The sequence below is a fragment of the Euprymna scolopes genome, chromosome 2 (genome assembly GCF_053919585.1).
Source record: "Euprymna scolopes isolate OS-2025 chromosome 2, ASM5391958v1, whole genome shotgun sequence".
In the NCBI taxonomy this organism is placed as follows: Eukaryota; Metazoa; Mollusca; class Cephalopoda; order Sepiida; family Sepiolidae; genus Euprymna; species Euprymna scolopes.
The window spans coordinates 151,640,762-151,664,395 of record NC_136483.1 but is presented as its reverse complement, the minus strand read 5'-3'; the positions used below and the strand labels follow the sequence as shown (position 1 = coordinate 151,664,395).

Sequence of the window (23,634 nt, the reverse complement as noted above, 5' to 3'; positions counted from 1 at the left end):
AAATAGCAGCCGACAATTGGCAAACAATATCTTTTTGTTTATTTTTATCTATCTATCTATTTATTTATCTATTTATTTATTTTTTACAGTATATTTTGTTTATTAAATCGTTAGGTGAAAGTACATAATAGTTCAAAAGCTCCGATAATGCTAGTTTAACATTCTAAATACTGTTGTTTTAGCACGGTTCGTAAACTGCACAAGTACCTTTTTATTTTTATCTTCATTGAAATTACCATATGATTGTTTTTGATTATATTTTGGGGGCTTAATTTTTAACTGTTAGTATTTTAAACATTGGCCTTTGATTTTTGTAAACAAGTAAACTTTCGTTTGGAATCTTAAAAGTTGGCCAGCATTTTCGCTTGCAAAAAATAAATAAATAAAAAGATAAATAAAACTAAACAAAATAAATAAATAAAAAATGTAAATAAACATAAGAAAAATAAATAAGTATAAATGAATATAAAAAAAATAAAGAAAAACAACAAAAACACGTTTTTTTATCTTCTATCGCCTAACGTAACCTACCAGGAATATGCCGACGCATGGTGGTCCATATTCTGCAAAAGTACCTAATTTCGTTTTATATTTTATTTTGAAGTGATTATCGAGTCTTCAAAGACATCGTGACCATCTTTTCTTGTTCGCAGGCAGCCTTCAACATTACTCGTTTTTCGAACCGATTAAACATTTTACATTAAATAAAAACACTAAAAACTTATCCAGTTAGGTAGGAAAGTAACTTATTTTACCTTTGATAACATTTGTTATATATCTGTTTTTTGACATTTTTTTTTTTGTTTGTTAAATCTATGTGCATGGTAAAAGATGAAAATTATATTTCATACTAAACTTTCCTACTTTTTTTGTTTAAGGGGAAATAACTCAAAAATAAGCATAGCTAGTGATTTCCCTTGAATCGTGCCTGCAGTTGTTTATGTATTAATTTGATTGTTTCGCGGTATATGAACGTTGTCGATTCTTTTATTCCTAAGCAACTTCAGATTTTTTTTTTTTTTTTTTTTACAAAAGAGTCACCACTTATCAAGGCCCGAAAGCGACTCGAGGATAAGGGTTACAGTGGTCAAGGGGGGGAACGTAGTCATCGTTAGTAGTGCAAGTTTGGTGAATTAGATTACTTAAGGGGATGGCTCATCAAGAATTTGTTTACACTAGAGTTGAAGACAACCATATCAGTTGGAATGCAGGAAAACGGAACAGAGTTCCACAGGCGTGTTGATCTAAGAAAGCTGTGTTCATGGAATCTACGTTTAGACACAGATAACAACTAGGCGAGTGTTTTTTCGTGAAAATCAGGATGGGGGGGGCATAAATTGGAGCTCAGACGACCACTTGTCATGAAAATAATGATAAAGCAGAGACAAGCTCGCAACGTCTCTTCTGTGGGAAAGACGTTGGAGGGAAGAGAAACGGGCATCTCCCACTAGGCTATGAAGTCTATTTTGAATTCTGTCAAGGCAGGATAAGCTGCTTGTAGTAGCTCCTACCCAGATGTGGCAACAATACTCCATCCTTGGACGTACTTAGCTCTTATACAGGTAGAGAATTGCATCAGCAGTGAGATATCTACTGAAGCGGTAGAAGGCTCCCACCATTTTCTCAGCAGCCCAAGCAACATATTTGATGTACGTGTTGATCAGGAGTAAAGGTCAGACCTAGAAGTTGGTCAAAACATGGAGTCTCCCCAAGAGGAGAGCCATTCGTTTCAATTGATGCCAGATAGAGGATCAGAGCATTGATGATGGAAAGACAGAAGCTTGGTCTTAGATGTATTAAAATTAACCGGCCACCTCTTTCTTCATTGCATCACGTGATCAAGATCAGAGGAGAAAGAATCAGAGAGAACTTGGTTATTTGCTGCCTTTTAGTGTTGCCATAGATGGTAGTACCTTCAGCATAAATGTCTGCAAATGATCTTAGGATGTGATTTGATGAAGATCAGGAAGAGAATTGGGCCCAGGATGAAATAAAGTTATAGACTTAAAGGTAATTTCTAGCTGGATTCAGATCTCCTGACCAGTAATTGTCACTAACTATACTGATGATTGCGAAAGCATGAAACACAAGTGTCTGTAGGTATCAAAATAATTTATAATGTTTATTTAAAAATATCTATTATTAGGTACGAGTAAAAATGGCCGAAGAATGGTGGAAACTGCTATGGTTTTGAAAGCCAACTTATAATTTTTTGTAGGTTTCCGATTACTTTTTGATTGTATTTGAAAGATTAAAGCCTAAAGTTAATTTCCAAAAGGAAAAAAAATATTTTTACATGTAAAAAAAGTTATAAGGAAAAATGTTTCCATGGTGATATTCCGAGACTGACAAGTTCAGCTAAATTTTGAAGTTAAATAAATTCATTGTAAAAATCCCTTGAAAGATAATTAGTAAAATAAAGTTCCAAGATATTGAATTAATTAAAAAAAAAAAAAAAAACCCAAAAAACCCAAAAAACAAAACGAAGAAAACACCTTGTTTGTGCAAAAAAAAAAAAAAAAGAAAAAAAGCTTAATGAGCCCCCAAAAGCAAGAGATTTTGGCTTCACAAAATCTAAATAAATTAAAATTCATCTAGCAATGTTCTACGGATCCCAAAATGTCAGAAAGTTAAGACTATCTGAAAATGACGTTGGGTGGTTGAAAGGAGGGGAGAGGTTCAAAACCGACTAAATTTCTTTTCTTTTTTCTCCCAGCTGTGCATCTGTACATTCCTATCGTGAACGTTTGTATGATTTTTACCATTTATTAATTTAATCAAGTTTCTGTGTTCCTGCTTTTAAATTAAAAATTTCTTTTATTGTTCATAATTATATAAAAATTATGCAACGCTGAAGATTACAAGATCATTCAGACAAATAAAATATTAGAATCTTACATATAAAAATTATGGTAAAAATGTACCCCCCCCCCAAAAAAAAAACAAAAAAAAAACGAGGAAATGTTGTTTGCAATTGTAATTTTTTGCGTGAAAATATACTTAATACTCAATTCAATAACACTTAATTCAATAACATCGTTAGTTTAAGAAATTTATTTTTCTTTGAGTTATATCGATTTCATTAATATGGACTTGAAGGGCATTTTTCTTATTGTTCCTGAAAAATTTTTTTTTTTTTTAATACAATTTACGAGGCTTTATTTTCATAAAAAAAGCAAAACTAAATTTTTTTTTTTTTTTTTAATACTGAAAATCATAACTTTAGTAAAGTATTTTTTGTTTAAACAAAATATACATTTTCACTAAGATTCAAATAAAAATAATGGGTTCATTATATTCCGAGATCATCTATAATATAAGTCTTGTTTAAATGTATGTATGTATGTATGTTTGCTTAAAACTTTCGACAGAGGCGACAGAATTTCATGAGATCTGTATAGTTTTGAAGCTCTACCCTTTGGATGATAAATATCGAAAAATTCCTAAAAACATTAATTCCTTCACCCTCAACTGGACACTTTTCTACAAGGAGGTCTCACTTTTTTTGCCGATATTTTCGAAAGTCATCCCCTCTTTTCGATTGACTAGCCTTAATTTAAACCTTCATCACTTCCAGTTTGGCAATGGACTCAACAACAAGGACGTAAATTTCTTTTTCACTTTCTTTTCCTCCTTCGCGGTACGGGTTTGAGCCTTCCTGCATGCCTACAACCACTTTTTTTTTTTTTTTGCTCAACACACACCTCCAAACACCCGGGCAACGCCGGGCAACAAAGGTAATTATTTAATAAATACTGAAAATTTCATTAACATTGGTTAATTTCTTGGTTTTTAGTGAATTTTTAAGTAAAGGGAGGAATAAAAATTTTATACATTTTGAGCATCGGCATTCAATTTGCACGTACATATCTATAATATAAATAGATTTATATTTATATAAAATAGACTTTTGCCAGGAATTTAAGTTTTCGTATAAATTATTATTTTTTAATGATCTAAATTAGTGGGGTGGGGGCATTGTTGACTTTTAATTTAGAGTGAAACATTTCTTTGTGAATTCATTTCAAACAGTGGCAGTTGTCTGACTTTGTATCTGCTCACACTCATTTGAAAAGATTTCATTTGGAGGGTGTAAGAAGGCACGGTTTTTACTTGCTTTACTTCTGCGTGATGGGAAAAATATATTGTGTCTGCAGGACTCTATGGACAGATTTATCTTTAGTTGACCTTTGACAATTAAATATTTTCATTTACTAGCCAAACTCGCATGATTTTTGGGATATGACATTCTGTGACAAGTGCGCACATCAAAGTTTTTTTTCTGTATTTTTTTTTTTTTTTTTTAATAAATATAATTCTAAGTATGCAAAGAGACATGAAAGTGTGAACGTTAAAATTTCTTCAGAATTTTTTTTTTTTTTTAAACAGCTTTCATTAAAAAATACAATATATTGTTCTATTAAACTTTTTATTGTTTAAATAATTTGACTTTGCTCGTTTTTATTTAAAAAAAAAAAAAAAAAAAAAATGATTAAAAGCATATTTTTTACTCAGTAATGAGTTTTGGAAGATTCTCCGTACCCCCCCCCCCCAAAAAAAAACAAAAAACAAAAAAAACAAAAAAAAAAACAAAAAAAAAAACACAATTGCCAAAAGATAAACGTTTAATTATTTCTAGTCGCCACTTGGAAAAATCACTCACAAATCTGACTGTTTCACTCGGAACGTAAAGTCCTGATCCGTTATATAAAAATATACAAATACACATTGCTCTTAAAGCAGAGGATGAAACATAAATGCATGCATCTTGTCATAAAAGTTAATTGTTTATACATTATGCATATTTCGGGATTTATGCAGTTTATTTACTAAAATAATTTTATTAGTACTTGTGCCATTTACAGACAGTGCTGAAATAATTTATTTAGAAAGCTATTAACATGGCAAACTTTTTAAATTTTTTAAAAACTATTCTGTACTTTCACTTAAATTCAATTTTTTATATCTTTTGTTTAACTTGAAAATCCTGTCTTAAAAAAAAAAAAAAAAAAAAAGCACAATTTGTAACCTGCATATGCACTATTTCATTTTGCATTCCACAATGTCTATTTAGGTAACTACTTTTTCACAACCCAAATCAGTATAGTGACGGTAGTATGTCAGATTTATTGATAACTAGCATTTCAGCCCGGCGTTGCCCGGGTGTTTTGGAGGTTTATGTTGAGCAAAAAAAAAAAAAAGGGCGGTCAATTTTTTTAAAACTTTGACCCTTATTATAACCCCTTAACATTTATTGTTTTGGGCTCAAATCAAGTTATTAAGTTAGACCCATGTCCAAGGAACCTCTATCTAAAATTTCAAGTGTTTAGACCCAAAATTGACAGGAGTTTGGTAGTTCTCAAAGGTCAAATAGTCGAACTTTGACCCCTTAACAGCCAAATTTCTGGCCGGGATTACAAAGCTTTTCCCAAATCTCAGTACCCTGTATATCAAATTTCGAGTCTGTAGACTTAAAATATAGTGTAAGGAAATGTACACACACACACACACACACACACACACACACACACACACACACACACGTGCGTTCACTTTTATAGATATACTAGCATTTCGGCCCGGTGTTACCCGAGTGTTTGGAGGTGTATGCTAAGCAAAAAAAAACAAAAAAAAAAAAACGGTAATTTTTTAAACTTTGACCCCTATTATGACCCCTTAACATTTATTGTTTTGAGCTCAAATCAAGTTAAGTAAGATCCATGTCCAAGGAACCAATACCTAAAATGTCAAGTTTTTAGACCCAAAATTGTCGGAGAAGTTTGGTAGAGTTCTCAAAATATATATATATATATATATATATATCCTTGTATATCAAATTTCGAGTCTGTAGACTAAAGATTGACAGTTATTGCATAGGGAAATGTACACAAACAGACACACACGTTCACTTTTCTAGATATATAGATTTTGCAAATCTTATTCTGTGGTGATTATCAATGAAAGGCAATAAAACAGGATTCCAGGAGAATTCATCTAGTCTGGTGGAGTATCCATCTTAGTGCGTAGCATCATTTGGGCCAATGTGTAGCCATGCTAAGGGTTCAATGATTTTCAAAAAAAAAAAAAAAAGATGTTTGTTTTTATGTATACATTTTGATACCAGTTCATCTTTCTTGTTTAATAGTTTCTCACTCTGTGTTTGATATTCTTGCAAATTGTTTCAGAGAAAGCTAGTGCAACTTAAGATTTTTCTTTTTTTTTAATGAAGCTGCTTCTTATTCATTTAATTCTATTATATATATATTGAACTTAGCTTTCTTTATTTTTAACATTTACTATGAGATTAAATGAAATCTGAACGATGTCTAGTAAAACCGTGGTACTTTTTTCCTTTTTTTCCTTTCTCTTTTCCTTTTTTCTTTTTGTCTTCTTCCTTTTTGTCTCTTTCTTCTTCCTTGTCTTTTTCGTTTACTTTTGCTTTGTGTCCTTTTTTTCTCTAAAGCTAAGTTGCAGTTGATAAATTAGAGGATGCTCTACCAATAGTTGTCAATCTCCTTTGCCTCTACCTTATTTGTTATGTTAGACAGGCCTTCCTCCCACTTCATACTATTTCTAAGAGTGTCCAACTCGAAAGGTCAAATCATATGTATGAATATTGCCTTTCTCCCCCCACCCCCGACCTCTCCATATTATATACTACCAAAAAAAACGCTGTCCAAATACGTCTTTGAATACTCTCTTTTTTTTTTTTTTTTTTTTTTTTTTTTAAATCAACATACTAAAGGTCTACTTTTCCAGCTGCCAATCATTTTTCCATCTCATTAACTCCTGTTCTTGAGTGGTTCTTGGTTTTAATAAATTAGGGGGGGGGGGTATACAATAGGGTCCAAAACTAAGGGACAAAATTTTAAAACCTAATATTTGTTAAAAAAATAATAAATAAATAAAAACTGTGAAAAGCTGAAATTTTGACAACTGGTAGTCGTTATCATCCATAATAACATACTAAAATTTGAATCATTTGCAAAGGATAGAAAAAGAATTATAACATTTATTTTCAAAATAGGAACGTCCTTTTTTCTATCCTTTGCAAATGATTCAAATTTTACTATGTTATTATGGATGATAATGAATACCAGTTGTCGAAATTTCAGCTTCTCACAGTTGTTATTTCTAACAAATATTAGGTTTTAAAATTTTGTCCCTTAGTTTTGCACGCTACTGTATACCAAACTAGTTTTATTCACCCGACGTTACCAGAGAGTTTCTTTTAACCAAATTATTATTTTTTTTTTTTCTTCTTCCTTTGAAGATTGTAATGCTGGGTATGGGGCAGCCAAACCAGCTGCCAACATTGCCCCGCTTTTTATTAAAACCAACCGAGAGCTCTTTTTAGTATCCTCGCTTATATCCTGCAATTAAGTGCAATTGTCTGGATCTCTTTTGCACTTGGTTCACCAGGAATATTAATGGGGGATTATATAACTGAAAGAACTATGTACAATATGTAATGAATGCAAAATAATGTTTTAAACTATTCGGTGCTAGTGCAGTTACTGATCCGCGCTATTTATTAAATCGTATTTCCACGTTTAATTACAGTTTTATGTTTTTTTTTCATTCAATTGTAAGGTTAAAGTACAGAATAGGTACAAAACACCCTCCCCATGTTAAGAATGGCTTTTTAAATAATAACGTTATTATTTCAGCACGGATCAATAAGTGCACTAGTACCAACTATTTAATTTCCAATGTTATCAATAATATTTACATTTTTTTTTTTTTATAGTTTAAATTCCTGTTTTGAAACAAGTATGATGTCACGCCAAGGCTATAATTTCAAGTTAATATTTAAGATAAACAATACCTGAAAGTACTTCCCTTTAGCTCCTAGGCTTAACATTCACAAACAACATGAATTAGAACAACATTAAGGTAATTGCCAAGGCTGCTGCAAAGAAAGTGGGCTCTTTCTCTCTTCCGTGTTAGAAGATCACTTACTCATGAGAGTATCTTGTATCGCTACGCAGTCATTATTCACCCACTCTACTGACGCGTAGAAGTTCAAGTGTAATATAAACAGACATCTTGCTCAATATCCTTAGTGTAACAACTGTGTATAAACCGAACTTCATATCCACCGGGCAATGCCGGGTATCCATGCTAGTGCCTAATAAGGTGTAACTTATTCATTCACTAGGAGTTCTCACACAAATCATTGAGTGACTGCTAACTCTGACAATAATAGATGGTATTCCTTGGAGTCTAAGTGACACGTTTCTCCCGATTCCATTATCCTACACTTTTGATACCCATTTTCAGATCATTTTGCATTCTCACAACAGCTGTTTACCATTGATTTGTGGGTGTAAACAACTGTTGGTCTTCTCTTGAATTTTAGTGGTAATAAGCCTCCTCGAGATTCCAGTATTAGTACTCTCAGTGCCCTTCCATTGACAGTTTGGATGATACTCTCCTTCCTCAGTCTTTTTCATTCTCTTTAAACTTTAATTTTTTTTGCAAGGGTGGGGTGGGATGATAAGATAATGGACCCCCCCACACACACCCCCCACCACTTCGTCCTGAGAGTTTAAGTTTCCTTGGATTTGCATAATATTATTTCCCTCTCATATATATATATATTAGATATAAGGTGTTCACAAAGTCTGGTTACATTATGTAGCCACACTTTGTGGAAGCATCCTGTAGATTATGTAGCCAGACTTTGTGGGCACTCTGTACACACAAACACACAATTATATATATATATATATATATATATATGGTGCCCACAAAGTCTGGCTATATAAGTCTGGCTACGTAATGTAGCCAGACTTTGTGGACACCCTATATATATATATATATATATATATATATATATATTTCATTTTCAACTTACCTGTGGTTTGTCATTGCCACATAGTTATGTGCATAGGTTTCTACACTAAAGGATTTTCCTTAATATTTCAGCTGCTTTCATCATTACTGTGCAATGCATGGTGGCAGTCTTCACTTTTGATTTCAATTGTTTTCTGGTGGATAGGGCATTAGTCAGAACACAACATCTTTTCTCTCGACTCTTCTATAAATTTATCATCTCTTTTCTATAATTAAGTGGGTAATAGTCAGCTAAAATACTTCCTAACTTTTGGTGTGTCTGCTACCGGAAGCAGTGTAACAATCAGTTCCTTCGCTTTTTTTTTCTCACACCTATATCTTCTTAGTGCATCTACTTTTTTTTTTTTTTTTTTTTTTAAATCATTGAAAAAATTTTTTCGGTCTTTTAAGAATTATTGAAATTAGTTTTTTTTTTTTAATCTTTTTTATTTATTTATTTTTTTTAAATTATTGAACATGCATCAAAAAGTTTTTATTATTATTGAAATAAGTTTTATAAACATTTTTTTTATAAAATTTCAAACAAAATAAAAACTGATTTTTTAAATTTTGTTCTTAAAAGTACGAATAAAAACTAAAATTAACTTATTGTTATTTTTATTTGTATATTTTTAACTTTTATTGTAGACTGCCGGGGGGGGGGTACCCGTCGTTGGTGTGTGTGGTCGGGCGGGGGTGGGGGTGTTAATGAAAACCTAAGAATAAGCGAATTAAAAAAAAAAGAAAACGGAAAAACGAACGTTAAAACTTATCTGGAAAAATAAAGTGGGGGGGGGTACCCGGGCGGTGTGTGTGTGTGTGGGGGGGTAATCAAAACAAAAAACACAAAAAAAACTAACGTAAGGCAAACGAACGATGTTAAATGTAAAAATCTGAAAAAGAAAACAGAAAAACGAACGTTGAAACTTCTGAAAAACAAAACAAAAAAAAAAACACGTGAAAAATGATTTAAATAAACCTGTTTCAATATTAAAATTTAAAAAATCGGTGTGTACCCGGGTATTTTTGGGTGTGTGTGGTCAGGAGGGAGTGTTAATGAAAACCTAAGAATAAGCGAAGTAAAAAAAAAAAATTAAAAGAAAAACAGAAAAACGAATGTTACGTGAAAAATGGCTTAAATAACCCTGCTTCAATATTAAAATTTCAAAAATCGAAAAAAAAAAAAGAAGACATCTCACACCACGATTCGAACCCAAAACGTCTAGATAATGACCCAACGCTCTAACCAACTGAGCTAACACGACGTACATGAAATTGTGTCAGTTCTTTAAATATTCAAAATAAATCAGGTTATGACGTCGTCTGACACATGCGTAGAACTGATCTCGTCATGAAAGGACGGTTTTTGCTGACCCCCCCCCCCCCTGTAGAAAATTGTTGATTTCAGGGTGAAAAAAAATTAACGCTTTTGGCCAATTTTTCAATATTTGTCGGGCGAAGGATGGGGCTTTCATATGAGACCAAGTTTGTCAATTTTTGTTCAATCTGTTGAAAGTTTTTAGCAGACACACAAACATACACACATACATACATTTTCGCTTTTATATATATGGACTAGCGGGGGTACCCGGCGATGCCCGGGTGTTTTGAGGTGTGTGTGGTTTTGGTTAAATCCAAACTCCGGGGGGAGGGGGGTTAAAATTAAAAAAAAAAAAGTTTTGGTAGGTGAGTATGAGGATCAAACCCGAACCCTTGAGGCAAAGTTGGGGGGAAAAAAAAAGTGCGATGTTAACCATTGGGCTACCGCGACATACAACGGAAACACGTTTGAATTTATTTATTTATTTAACTATTAAAACAGGTGTCCACAATAAAAGTTAACTCTGCTGCTTCCATTTGACCTAATTAAGAAGGTCAAATAGAAGTCACGCAGTTAACTTTTGATGCGAGGGAGCATTTGGGTTTGTTTACCCAAATTTGACTTTTTTCCCCCAACAGATGTTGGGGAAGGGAAAACCAGCTCCCAATTGTCCAGATTAAATAGCAATTGTCTGATATACAAGATTGATCAAAGCTGACTGCTTTGGACGTTTCCCGGCACGATGCCGAGAAGTGGTTAACTTTGAATTAGTTTCGCTTTTTATACGAAAAAGCCTAATCAACACGCGAGAAGCCAAAATAGCAATAATTTTGTAAAAGTCGATGTAAATAAATCTAGACGCTACATGCGTTCTCAAATTCTAGATATTATTATCTACGGCCTATATAAATACTTCTAACCGATCGTTACCCCCCCCCCCCCGGGAGCGTGTGCGAGAAAAGCCTTTGCGAGACATACACAAAATGGTCACACACATTTTGCCTTTTATATATATAGATTTTTCAATAATATCCTTTTTCTAATATTTTATTTAAATAAATCGCTTCACAATAGAAATGCTGAAGAACAATAAAAGTGGTGGAACTGATTTGCCGTGTTATCGTTTCCGGTAGGCGACACACCGGAAGTTAGGAAGTACGTTAGCTGACTATAACTATTAAGTGATTATGCATATTTCATAAAGCGTATGCACGTGCTCCTAACTTGACTAAGTCTAATTATTATAACTGTGTTCTGTCAAAGAATAAACAAAGTAGGACCACGGATGGGTGTGTAATGTTAGTCTTAAAGACAGGCTTGTGACTTCAGGAATATTAAAGTTGGACATTATGGGGAGATCCTGTATACAGAACAGGAGACTGTTGGTTTAATCGCATTAAAAGGATGCGTAAGAGTGTTGTGTTAGTAGATGTAGACTAGTTAGGGTAGCAGTGTCAATCGGCGTTGGAAAAACTAAAGAAAGCTTAAAGTAAGTGATAGGAATCGACTTGAGAGAAAGAGGGATAATTTGAACCAATGCCATTTTCTCTGAGTCACGATTTGTATTATTTCCTAACAGTGGCAGTGTATGGGTATGGAGGCTGAAAAAGACTACACCCAACGCTGGGTCATGGGTTTCTCGGTTATGGGGTGCAATTTAGAGTGATGGTTGCTCAGATCTGGTGAAGGAAACATGAATTCTGCTAAATATGTTTCAATATTATACAAAGTACCTCTACCAATATTCCCAAGTGGTAAAATGAGCTCCCTATTTATGGTCACTCTGTCACTCTGCTAGGACGACACAACATTGTTTAAGCCAAAAATGGGATTAATAAACTTCCATGGCCAATCGAAAACCTTTGGGGTATATTAGACTGGAACCTTTTCAAAAAAAAAAAGGAAGCCATTTTCTAAGCCTGAACTTTTAGATTATTGCATCAGATATGGCAAAAATATTCCTCAAGATGATATTCGTTAACTGATCAATGCCATGCCTAGAAGGCTCCTAGCATTAAAAACAGCAAAACGAATGTCAACCAAGTATTAGTTATTAAATTTGTGACCATTTATTTTTTTTATTTATTTTTTATTTTGTTCTATAAATAATGTTTGAAATAAACTGTTTCTATGGGTGTCTATTCTTATCTGTCGTGTGTATGTATGTATGTATGTATGTGTGTGTGTGTGTGTGTATATATATATATATATATATATATATGAGAGAGACGGAGAGTAACCAAGGGAGATCGAGAAGGGAGAATTTCAATAACAATAGGGTATACGATGTGGCTTTATTAGCCGATTATTAAGCAAGATTTAGCATAAAATATGAAATCGTTAACATTCTCTTATGATCCGATCACCATTTAACGAAATCGACAATGTTTAGAATGAGAACTGGAGGTGTAGCTGCATACATTAAGAGAGGATGAAATTGAGAGAAACTTAGTTATATCAATTTTCAATTAGACCAATTTAAATCGAGGGTTTTCCAAACATAACTCAATTCCAAGACTGAATATTTTGGCATGTGTGTGTGTGTTTTTTTTTTTTGTGATTTAAATGTGTGGGTGTGTGGGGGGGGGCGGAATCCTTAGGAAATCAAACGTTGATTAATTTAGTAGTATGATGATGAACAACGACAATCTGAACAAAGACGAGGAGACATTGGAATCGAGAGGAAAATTAAGACTGTACAGCAGACATTAATGATTAAAACAACTGAAATCCTAAGGAAAATCCTCAAATGCGGAAACTAATCCACAAAAACTACAGAAACTAACAAGCCAAATGAAAACTGCAAAAGAAATAAAACAAAGATCGAAGAAGCACCTCATGAACCAGAGAAAACTGAAACTGCAAGAAATCTTATAAACTGTGTACCCCCCCAAAAAAAAGAACAAAGCATCAACCGCGACTGATATCGCACAAAATAGTTAAAGGTCAAGGAGGATGGTAAAAACAAGGAAGGATAGCACTAACCAGACCTCCACCGGATGAGTGCAAAAAGTGCTGGGAGTTGGGGAGGTTTATTGCTGTCGAAATTCCACTGACCAATGGTCATTGACAACGAGAGATCAAATGATAAGCGGCTGTTGCGATAACGCAATGTCATTTGCAAAGGTTATCGAAAGAGGTGGTGAGTACTGGAAGTCTGGACATACTTGTCATCCAGACTCTTTTGACCCTCTCTCTCTTTTCACTTTTTTTTTTTCTATAACTGTTTTATCCTCTTTTTTATCCCTTTTATTTTCTGTTCCCCCCCCCCCCGTTTTCAGTCTTTTCCTGATTTCTACGCTTTTATCATCTCTACCATATCTTGTTTGTCATGGTCGCTACATTTTTTGCGATTTACTCTGTTCACACACATGTGATCACGCGTTTACACTCGCTTGCATTCTCCTGGTTTACAGTGCGCACGCGTGTTCATATTAACATCCTAAACTTTCCTTCCTTGCAATTCTTCATCCCGCATTATCATTTCTATTTCTCTTCATATTGCCTCCCCCCCCTCTTTCATTTCCATTCATTATTATCCCCCCCTCCCCGCCGCTTTATAATTCTTCTCCGTACGCTCAATAATAATTCTCATCCCGCAGACGACGTTGCTGCTGCTGCTCGTATAGTTGCAGTTCCATTTGGATGATTCACGCGCAAAGATGGAAGATTCAGATGACCCTCTTCCCGACATAGCCGTTATCCGGCGTTCCCCGTGTGGTCGGAAACACATGGGAACCCGGTCCCAATGTTATAGCGGCGAGGAAGAGCAGTTCTACAGTGCTGCTATGGCTCAAACCCGCTACCCCATGCCATTGTATAGCACCTTGGAACATGTGCGTAACTACAAACTACCCACACCTGCTTATTGGGTGAGTCCTTTGTTTTGACTTGGAATTGCTCCCCCCTCCCCACTTTTTTTTTTTTTTTTTTTAAGCGGAAAATAAAAGAAATCGTAGTTGTCCCATTTGGTCATGGTTTTTAAAGGACAACTTTAAAATTTTGGCATTTTTGCCTGCAAAAGCTACCATTTTCCTAGTAATTTTTGAGGTGGCTGTGTCGGGGTGGCCCTTATGTAATATAGTTTTTTTTTCATCCTCTCTCTCTCTCTCTCTCTCTCTCTCTCTTTCTCTCTCTCTCTTTCTCTCTCTCTTTCTCTCTCTCTTTCTCTCTCTCTCTCTCTCTCTTTCTCTCTCTCTTTCTCTCTCTCTTTCTCTCTCTCTTTCTCTCTCTCTTTCTTTCTCTCTCTCTCTCTCTCTCTCTCTCTCTCTCTCTCTCTCTCAACAGCTGTTTTGGGGCTAGGTGAGGATCGTCTTAATAAGTATGCACTGCAAATTTTAAAACGTGCATTTACAAACATAAACAAAAATACCAAACAAGTGTTTATTTAAAAAAAAAAATCAGATTTCTTATGAATCTCTGTATATTAATAAACTTGTGTGACCGCTTATCGCGTGTCTGTATGTATGTGTATATGTTTTTCTCGCCTTTACATGACTTTCATAATATTTATTTATTACTAGTAGGGTCTGTGCCCCGACGTTGACCGGGAACATCAAAGAAACTAATATATCGCAAACCCCCAGAAGTCAATTGACCGGGAAAGACCAGAAAGACTTTTTCACCGCAAATGCTAAGCCTTTTACATAAATCAGAAAATATTCCTGACTGGGATTGATTATAACAATCATTTGAAAACAATTATCAATTAAGCTACCCCCTCTCCTTTTCCAAAAATGAATAATTAATGAGTTTATTTTTCAAAGCGATATGCAAATTAGTCAACATTCGTTGGTCGCATATAGATGATTTAGATTGGAAAGCTGTTCTAAAAATAAATTAAATCTGCCAGAATGTATTTCGGTTTCTTCGTATAAAATATGAAGAGTTTCAAAATCTATTTGTATCTAATATTTTTATAAATAGATATTAAAACGGTTATCTTTAGGATTATTGTTTCCCTTTCACTTTCGGTTGCTCATTCGTTTTTACGGTATCTTTTGCTTATTATAGGTTATTATTATATATTATATTATTATATTATTATTATTATTATTATTATTATTATTATTATTATTATTATAGGTTATTATATACAGAACAGACAAAGGAAGCCTATCGCCTTCCTCGTGTTAAAAAGAGCTTTTCTAATGTTATTATTTAGAAAAACCGTGCTTGACACGAGGGGGGAGGGCGGACGTGAGGTGGAAATTCTAATCATAAAGATAACCATTAAAACATTACTCGTACACAATTAGTTTAATACAAATAATTCGATTAACAGCACAATAACCAAACGTATTGTAATAATTAAATTTAACTTCCTGTTTTACATTTTATCATCAACTGCTTATTTAGAATTAAACTTATTTTAAAAACAAAAATACAGAAAATCTTGAACTTTATGATGTACGTACCCGCCACGAAACGAAGATATATTCCAAAAATTGATCAATTTTAACTAAGAAAATAAAATATAACGATGACGCGAAGAATTTTGATCCGCCATATTTTATGAATTAGGAAAGACAACTCGATTCGAACTATCGAGAGCAAAATTAACAATGTAATAGATACAATCTACTGTTAAAATCAGTAAAATTCGTAAAAATTAAAATGATTTTCCCTCTCTCTCTCTCTCTCTCTCTCTCTGTATATATATATATATATATATATATATATATATATATATATATATAATATATGTATGTATGTATTTTTAAACTACCTAATTAACTTACGTGGTTTTTGGAATATGACATTTTCGTTTCGTGATGGGTACGTAAGGATTTTTCTGCAACTGATGCTCTTTTTTTTATTTATTTATTTTTTCTTTTCTTGACATAGGCTTGTTTAGTATTAGCTAACTAAGCATTTTATAATAAGTTTAATATTAAGAAACAGAAAATGAAAGTAGAACGAGACCTGGCCAACTCCGGGTAGGTAGAACTGAAATTATCGAATCAAAACTCCACTCCGATTCAGCTAATTATGTGCGTTTCATTGTTACCGTAATACCGCTGTAGAATCATACTTTTTAAGTGCACGTTAACCATAGTACTTGACCTTTGCTTAGAAACGGTAACTGCAGCCAAACATTAATTTTTTAACTGATAGTTTAAAGGCTTCAAAAACATTTACGGCTTAAACATCGTTTCCAGTATCCCCTCCCTCAATGTTAATTCTATTAATCAAACTTATATCGCACGAAATCTTGTGCGTGCTTCTTCTCGCCTATACCTATTGATTTATTTATTTATTTGCTATTAATTATAATTACAATAATTATTAAATTAAGGAAAAACTAAAATAAAAAAAAAAAATTTAAAAAAATCGGTACTTGTGCAAATTACGTGCGGTGCTTGCTTTTTAATTTTTTTTTTTTTTTTTTTTTTTAGATATGATTTTCAAGGTAAATGAAATTTTTAGGATATATTTTCATTAAAAATAGAATAGTTTAAAAAAAAAGACAAGAAAAAAAAACCCTTCCATGTTAAGAACGGATTTCTAAGCGTTATTTTATAATGTGGTCCGTATTCTTCATAGGCATTAAGAATGCTATTAAAATAATAAGCTTAACGATTACTGTTTCCACTTCACTTCCGGTTGTCTTTCCCATGTTAAGAATGATTTTTCTAATTAACGTTATTATTTAGGAGAAGAAAAAAAAACAACAAAAAAAAAGCTTTTTTTTTTTTTTTTTTTTTTTTTTTAGATAGGGGGAGGGTCCTTCAACTAATCTGTACTTTCACCTAACAGTTTAATATACTCAAGATACCGTAAAAAGTCGATTAAAAACAGAGCAACCGGAAGTTTAGTGCAAACAGTTATCGTAAAGGTAATCAAAAATAAATTAAGAGAAAACTAGAATTGAAAAGAAAAAAAAAAAAACCCAACCTTCTTTAATTGTGTAAACAGGACTATTTTTAATTATTTTTCCCTCCCCATCCCCGGCAATATATATATATATATATATATAATCCACCGAGCAACGCTGAATAGTGACTGATTTCTTGGGTAGTAATTTATGGTTAAAATGTATCGAGTATTATGGTTGTTCGTTCACGTGTACTCTTAAACCAATCAAAGACGGCATTTCGCATCGATATTGTATCGTTGAATATTGAACCATTATGTCTGTCTATGCGACATTTTTTCTATTTCTCTCCAATGTAAACATGAACGCGTGATTTAATTTAAAAAAATATATATTTTCTAAAATTTCATGTTCTAAAATTATCATTCTTGTTCACGAAACGAAGAAAAAAAACTGATCACGAAGGTTGGTCAAATGAATGACCACAGCAGAGCACTGCTCTGCTGTGGTCATTCATTTGACCGAGCCAGCACTAGCAGTGCGTGTGCGTGACCAACTCTTAATCTGAGTTTGCATGTTATATAATGCACGACGAAGGTGAATAATATCAATGGCAAGAGATTGAATATGCACACATTTATATTAAAGCTGATTTAATCAACATTTGTTTCTTTAAGGCCTTTTTCCTTTATACTCTCAGACACTTGTGCATTATAATTGAATATCAAAAAATTCATTTTAAGTAAAAATAAACAAAAAAGATAAATAAATAAATGAATTAACAAAAAAAAACTTGCGTAATTACGTTTCACGTCGAAATCAGTAAAAAAAAAAAATATAAATAAAAATAAAAATAAAAAATATAAAAAATCACCCCATATGAGATTCTATTTGGCAGAAAGAAAATATTTTAGAGTGCGGCTAATTTTTTTTTTTTTTTTTTTTTTTTTTTTTTTTACTATTTGAGATAAATTCTATGCGTGTTTATCTTTTATTTATTTTTTAAGAGTACTTTTTAGCCGATTACGTGTGGTTTTACATTGCCACTGGGACTTAGGGTTAGTTGTCCAAAAATAGTTCTCGCTAACGGCATTAAATTTATGTGCGATTACTCTTAAATTCTAATTTTCTTTTCTTTTCGTAAAGTTTTTCGGTGTTCACCGAATGTAATCGCCTAAAATAAAATGTTAGAATTTCATGTTTATGGGGAGGTGATTTTAACGGAGTTTTGTCAAACTAGAAATTTATCTAACGGTCAGACATTAACTATAACGCTAAATAACGTAACAAGGAGTCAACAAGTGCGTTTTGGCTATCATTGACAATATTTGTGTTCCTGTTTACTTTGCCTCCCCACGAGACAGAGTTAGACACCAGGATCGTTTTTATTTGTGTTAGACGATATTTAGACTACTGTTTAATAGCCATTGGACTTGGGCGCATGGCAGGCAGGCAGGCAGGCATTATAAAGTGACGACGCGCACCTGCTCAATAGAATATCTATCCTTTCAACGATAGAAATTTTTTTTTTAGCAAGACAAACACGTTTTTTAGTTGCTATGTGAAATCGAATGATCGATAAAGCCTATACATTATTGAATTATGATTATTCTTAGCCAAACGGATTTTTTTTCTTGTGGTAAATGAGGGGAATCTTGTGTGTGTCTGTTCTTTCGTGTTGTCAGTCACACTGAACAATGAAACATGATCCAGTTTTCAAAACGAATCAAAAAGTATCATGGGTTAGCCTTATTCCAGTTTGATAAGAGCGAGGAGTAATGGTCGTAATATATATATGAGGTGCCTTTTAGTAAGTTTTCAGAATTCTTTTATATGTGCACTCTTATTGATAGTACACACAATCACATGAAACTCTGGTCCCCCTTGAAGTAATCCTCTCCTACTGCAATGCACTTGTATCCTCTTGTGTGAGCGTGTCAATGACCATCGCCACAGCCTCTTTCGTCTCCTCAATTGTCTCATAATGACAGCTTCTAAGGTTTTCCTTGAGCTTAGGCAATAACCAAAAGTCACAGAGAGCAAGGTTTGAACTATAGGGAGGATGAGAAACTGTCTTGATGCTCATCTTAGTCAAATAGTCTGTGACAAGGATGGAGCACTCTTGGAGCAAACTTTGCACAAATCTGCTGCAATTTCAGTTCTTTGCGAATAATTGTGTGTACAGTTCCCACACTGACATCAAACTGTGCATTTATTGTTTCTATAGACATACGACGGTCCTTATCCATGAAATTCTTTATTTGGTCAATCAACTCTGGTGTTCTGACTTCCTTACTCCTACCACACCTCTCATCATCCCTCACAGACTCTCTGCCTTCCTTGAATCTGTTATGCCACTCATAAACTGATACTCAATTCATGCAAGATGGTTCAAAAGCAGTCTGAAGCATTTCATATGTTTCTGTGTGTGTGTTTTTTTTTGTTTTTTTTTTTCCAAGTTTAAAACAAAATTTTATTGCATATCGTTCTTCTAAAGTGTCCTCACGTCCAGATTACACTTTTAAAATTCACCAGCTGTGACAATCAGGCTTTAGTAGGGTGTATTCCAATTCCTACTGTAGCTGTTCATTTAAACCTGAAATAATAAAATATTAGTCAGTCATCCCATGGTCCTGGATATGACCTTAAACTATATCCAGTGGTGAGGCCCCAGCTTGTGGGCTTTGGGAGTGTGGAGTCACCCTTTAATTGCCATTGCTCCCAGGTCCACTCTGACCCGGAGTGGTAGTACCTGTTAGGGTCCCAACTATGGGTTGAATAGAAACCGACTTGAAAACAACAAATATATTCTATCAAAAGAATTTTCTTAAATCTTTGGATTCGGCATTAAATAACCTGGAAAGGGTTGAATATGCCGTAAAACAAAAAACACCCAACCAGTCATATCATAAAATGTATAGCAATAACATTGAATTTTCAAGCGTCTATGACCATTTTAAATGCCTATACAAAAGAAGTCTGGAAACTTATTTAAGGCACCGCGTCTAATTTTATAAAGTCAAGAATCAATCAAAACATAGCTTGTTTTAAATAGACTTGATACTTCAGACTGGAAGACAAATTCACTAAAACCACATAGCCATGTTTTTTTTTTTAATCCCCCCCCACACACACACACCCACGCACACACGAGGCAATCTGTTCATTTATATCAGGAACAGGTACAAGAAAGTAACCGCCTACCGGAATTTACAACAAACAAAAGAAACTAAGAGCAGATAACTCCAAATAAATAAAAACAAGGCATATCTCATCTTTTACATAATATGGTGCTTGGGGAGAATTTTTGACAGAATGATAATCATTGATAATTCAACAGTTGTAATCTGCAAAGAAGCAGTTTCATGGTAATGTGTTCCATAGACAGGAAGCCCTTCCAGAGAAATTTTGTTCAGTGGAAATGCCACCGCACGCCATACACACGGAGGAATAATTTGGTCAGGATAGAAAAGCTGACCACAAAAATAATTTGAATAGCTTGGTTAACGGTTATCATTATTAAACCTTTAAGCAATATCCACAATTACAAACAGAAAATGTCAGCTTGGCTTTTTTTATAATGTCTTCCATTGACACGCAATTTCGACACCAGAGAATGGGGTAGCAACCTGGAACTTTCCTCATATCTTCAAACGAAGAAGGGGAAAAAAAAGAATGTCAAAGTATTAAAACATTAATACTTTTTCTTTCTCATTCAAATATCATGCCTATGTTTGCTCTTTTAGATGTCGCTAGCAAAACTACCCCGCATTGCGAATAACAAAATTGGGCGCTTCTACACTATTAGGACTAAATTTTGTAGTCAGTAAATGGCGTTTTCAGATAAAAAAACAATGGTTTCTACTGATATTTTTTTAACTTCCAAATTACACAGTCGAAATTACTTGAATATTACTGAATTATTAAACAAAACAATTTAATCATGTTAGCAGGTGAGAAATTGCGGCCATTTTTAAATCAAAACGTAAAATTACCTTGCTTTTGAACTCTCCTGTGTCTTACGATCGTTTTCATCAAATTCTATTTTTTATTTTCGTTAATAAATTTCTGCCTCATCAATTTTCGTAATTTTTGGATATAATCATCTTAAAAATACAAGGAATACGTAGGTACCATTGTTTTCATGTGAAATTCATTATGATTTCCGAAATTTTGTCTTAATAGTGTAAGAGCGCCCAAAATAGTTTTAAAAAAATTTGCATTATGCATTCTTTTAAAAGCATCTAAGTTATTCATGCACAAAATTCTAACTGTGACAATATAATAGAAAGAGGAATAAAATGTAATCGACGGTTGATTGTTTGATCTAGTTTCAGTGTTATTTTTCAAACAACTACCAATAAGAATGGAAGAAAGTCATTTTTTTTCTTGTGATCCTACATTATTATTTTAGTTTCCGCGCCAGGATGTAGAAATTTCCAGCTTGGTATCTGGAGACGCATTGAATTCACTGGGAGGGATGCACTCTCTTCGTTAAGATATGCATCTAGAAGGAACACTCTGATGTAAAAACTATCTGCTCCATGTTGTGGCAGCCATTGCATCGACTGAGATTAGCAGTTGTACCAAAAAGTGTTGTTGGTTCGGCACAATGTCTTTACCACTATAGGCAAATCCTCTGGATTTCTGAACAACTTAGTTGTGATGGGGAGAGGGGGGGGGGGCTTGGTACCAAAATAAACAGAATTTAGGTAATTTCTGAAACTGCCCTTTCCCTCTTGACTGCAGGATGTTGCCAGTCCCATTCAATTTTAGGAAGTTCACCTTTCACAGGCTTTTCCTTCTCCTTCTGAATTTTGGGGGATTTTCTCCACATTATCTAACTCTGCTTTCATGGGGTGGCAAGGAAGTAGACTAATGTAAGAACCACATAAACTAAAAAATAAAAATAAAAAAAGGAATAAATAAAATAAATGAACCAAACTGGAGAAGCTAAAGATTTCTAACCTGCATATCAATCGTGTGGAAATTTTTTATGTCCAAACTAAACAAACAGGTTTAGAACTTCTTAATAACCTTCTGGAAGAACAGAAAAAGTACCAGATATACTTCTGGAAGAACAGAAAGTGACAAGAGGGGCATATAACCTGCTAACCATAGATCCAAAGTTCATGGAGGTAAAAACAGAAAGAAAAATGTGGTACGGATTAAATACAAGTATACAATACAAGAATAATAACTGAAAATAAAACAAAACGATGTGGCATTCACCCTAGACGGATTGAACCAGTTTTCTCCAGTCGTGCAATTCATGCAATTTTGCTGTTGCAATCAACTTGTGGTATGAATATTTGTACCGTTACACATGTAGACCCAGCCACAAAGGAACATAAGACAAGCAATAACTTGACTTGCTTTCTTTTTTCTTTTTTTCAGTATTCTCCCGCCATGCATGACTTCTCATTAGGGCCGTGACGTTACCCACGTTTCTAACATGATCATCTTTAATGTGCTCTCTCTTCTTTTTATAGTCTTTTTCCTTACCATGATGCCATTCCGCACACAGCTCAGTATTTGCATATAGCTACCATATGCACTCTATTACATATCTTTGTGAAAGAACATTTTTCTTCATTTTTATGCAATTTGTTTCAAACGCACTAATAATGCTATTCTATATTCATTATTGATGCTTTTTCCTTTGTCGAGCTAATTCATCAATTAAATACCTTGTGCATCTCAAAATACGGAAACCAAAACCTTGCCTACTGATGTTTGCATCTATGGTCACTTTAGATAACTTTCACATCAGCTGATCGACAATTTGACTGTGGGGAAAAAAGTAGTGGATCCATGTTTCATCCATTGCCATATTGATGCAAAAACTCCTTTTTGTTGCATTGAAATAGTTGCAAATGATGCTCTGAAGCATCGGTGTATTCTTGTTTTTATTGACTGCGAGCAAATGCAGCACCCACTTTCAACACAGCTTTCTCATTGGCAAATGTTCATACAAAATGGTAAAATCACTACCTTCTGATATCTTCAACTCCTCTGCTATATTGCGCTATTTAACTTTACAATCGAACAAAATAAATTTGTGAACTTTGTTTACCAAGACAACTGCTGAATTTGGGTAATCTGAGCATTCAATGGCATTTAAAGCCTGTATGTAACAAAGCCTCACTTATACAAATGACCGAAATGAAATGGAACACGTACATCAAATCCGTTGCCAAGGTCGCTGGAAAATGGTGGGATCCTTCTACCGCTCCAGAAGATACCTCACTACTGATGCAATTCTCTATCTATATAAAAGCCAAGTTCGTCCAAGGATGGAATACTGTTGCCATATCTGGGCAGGAGCTGCTAAAAACAGCCTATCCTGCCTTAACAGAGGACAAAATAGACTTCGCGGCTTAGTGGGGGATGCCCTTTTCTCTACCCTGCAACCTCTCTCCCACAGAAGAGACGTTGCGAGCCTATCCTTGTTTTATCGTTATTTCCATGGCAAGTGCTCGTCTGAGCTCCAATCTTTCACGAAATACACCCGTCTAGCTGAAACCACTGTCAACAATTTTCCCCACTCTTTATCTGTGCCTAAATCGAAACGTAGATTCCATGAACAAAGCTTCTTTCTTAGAAGTGCACGCCTGTGGAACTCTCTCCCGTTTGTCCTGTTTCCCACCTGACTACA

General features: G+C 34.0%; 1 protein-coding gene across 5 annotated transcripts in view; it reads left to right on the top strand.

Moving 5' to 3' along the window:
* The window catches only part of LOC145297667 (unconventional myosin-XVIIIa-like), a 794,600-nt gene that overhangs the window by 283,194 nt on the left and 487,772 nt on the right, over positions 1-23,634 (top strand). The window contains exon 1 of one of the 5 annotated variants that reach the window (XM_080143873.1): positions 13,167-14,031. The exons of the other annotated variants lie outside the window; for them this stretch is intronic. Coding sequence (XP_079999999.1) covers positions 13,822-14,031 — 210 coding nt within the window. The 5' untranslated portion in view covers positions 13,167-13,821. Of the gene's footprint in view, positions 1-13,166; positions 14,032-23,634 lie in introns of those variants that run through there. 5 annotated transcript variants of the gene reach the window in all.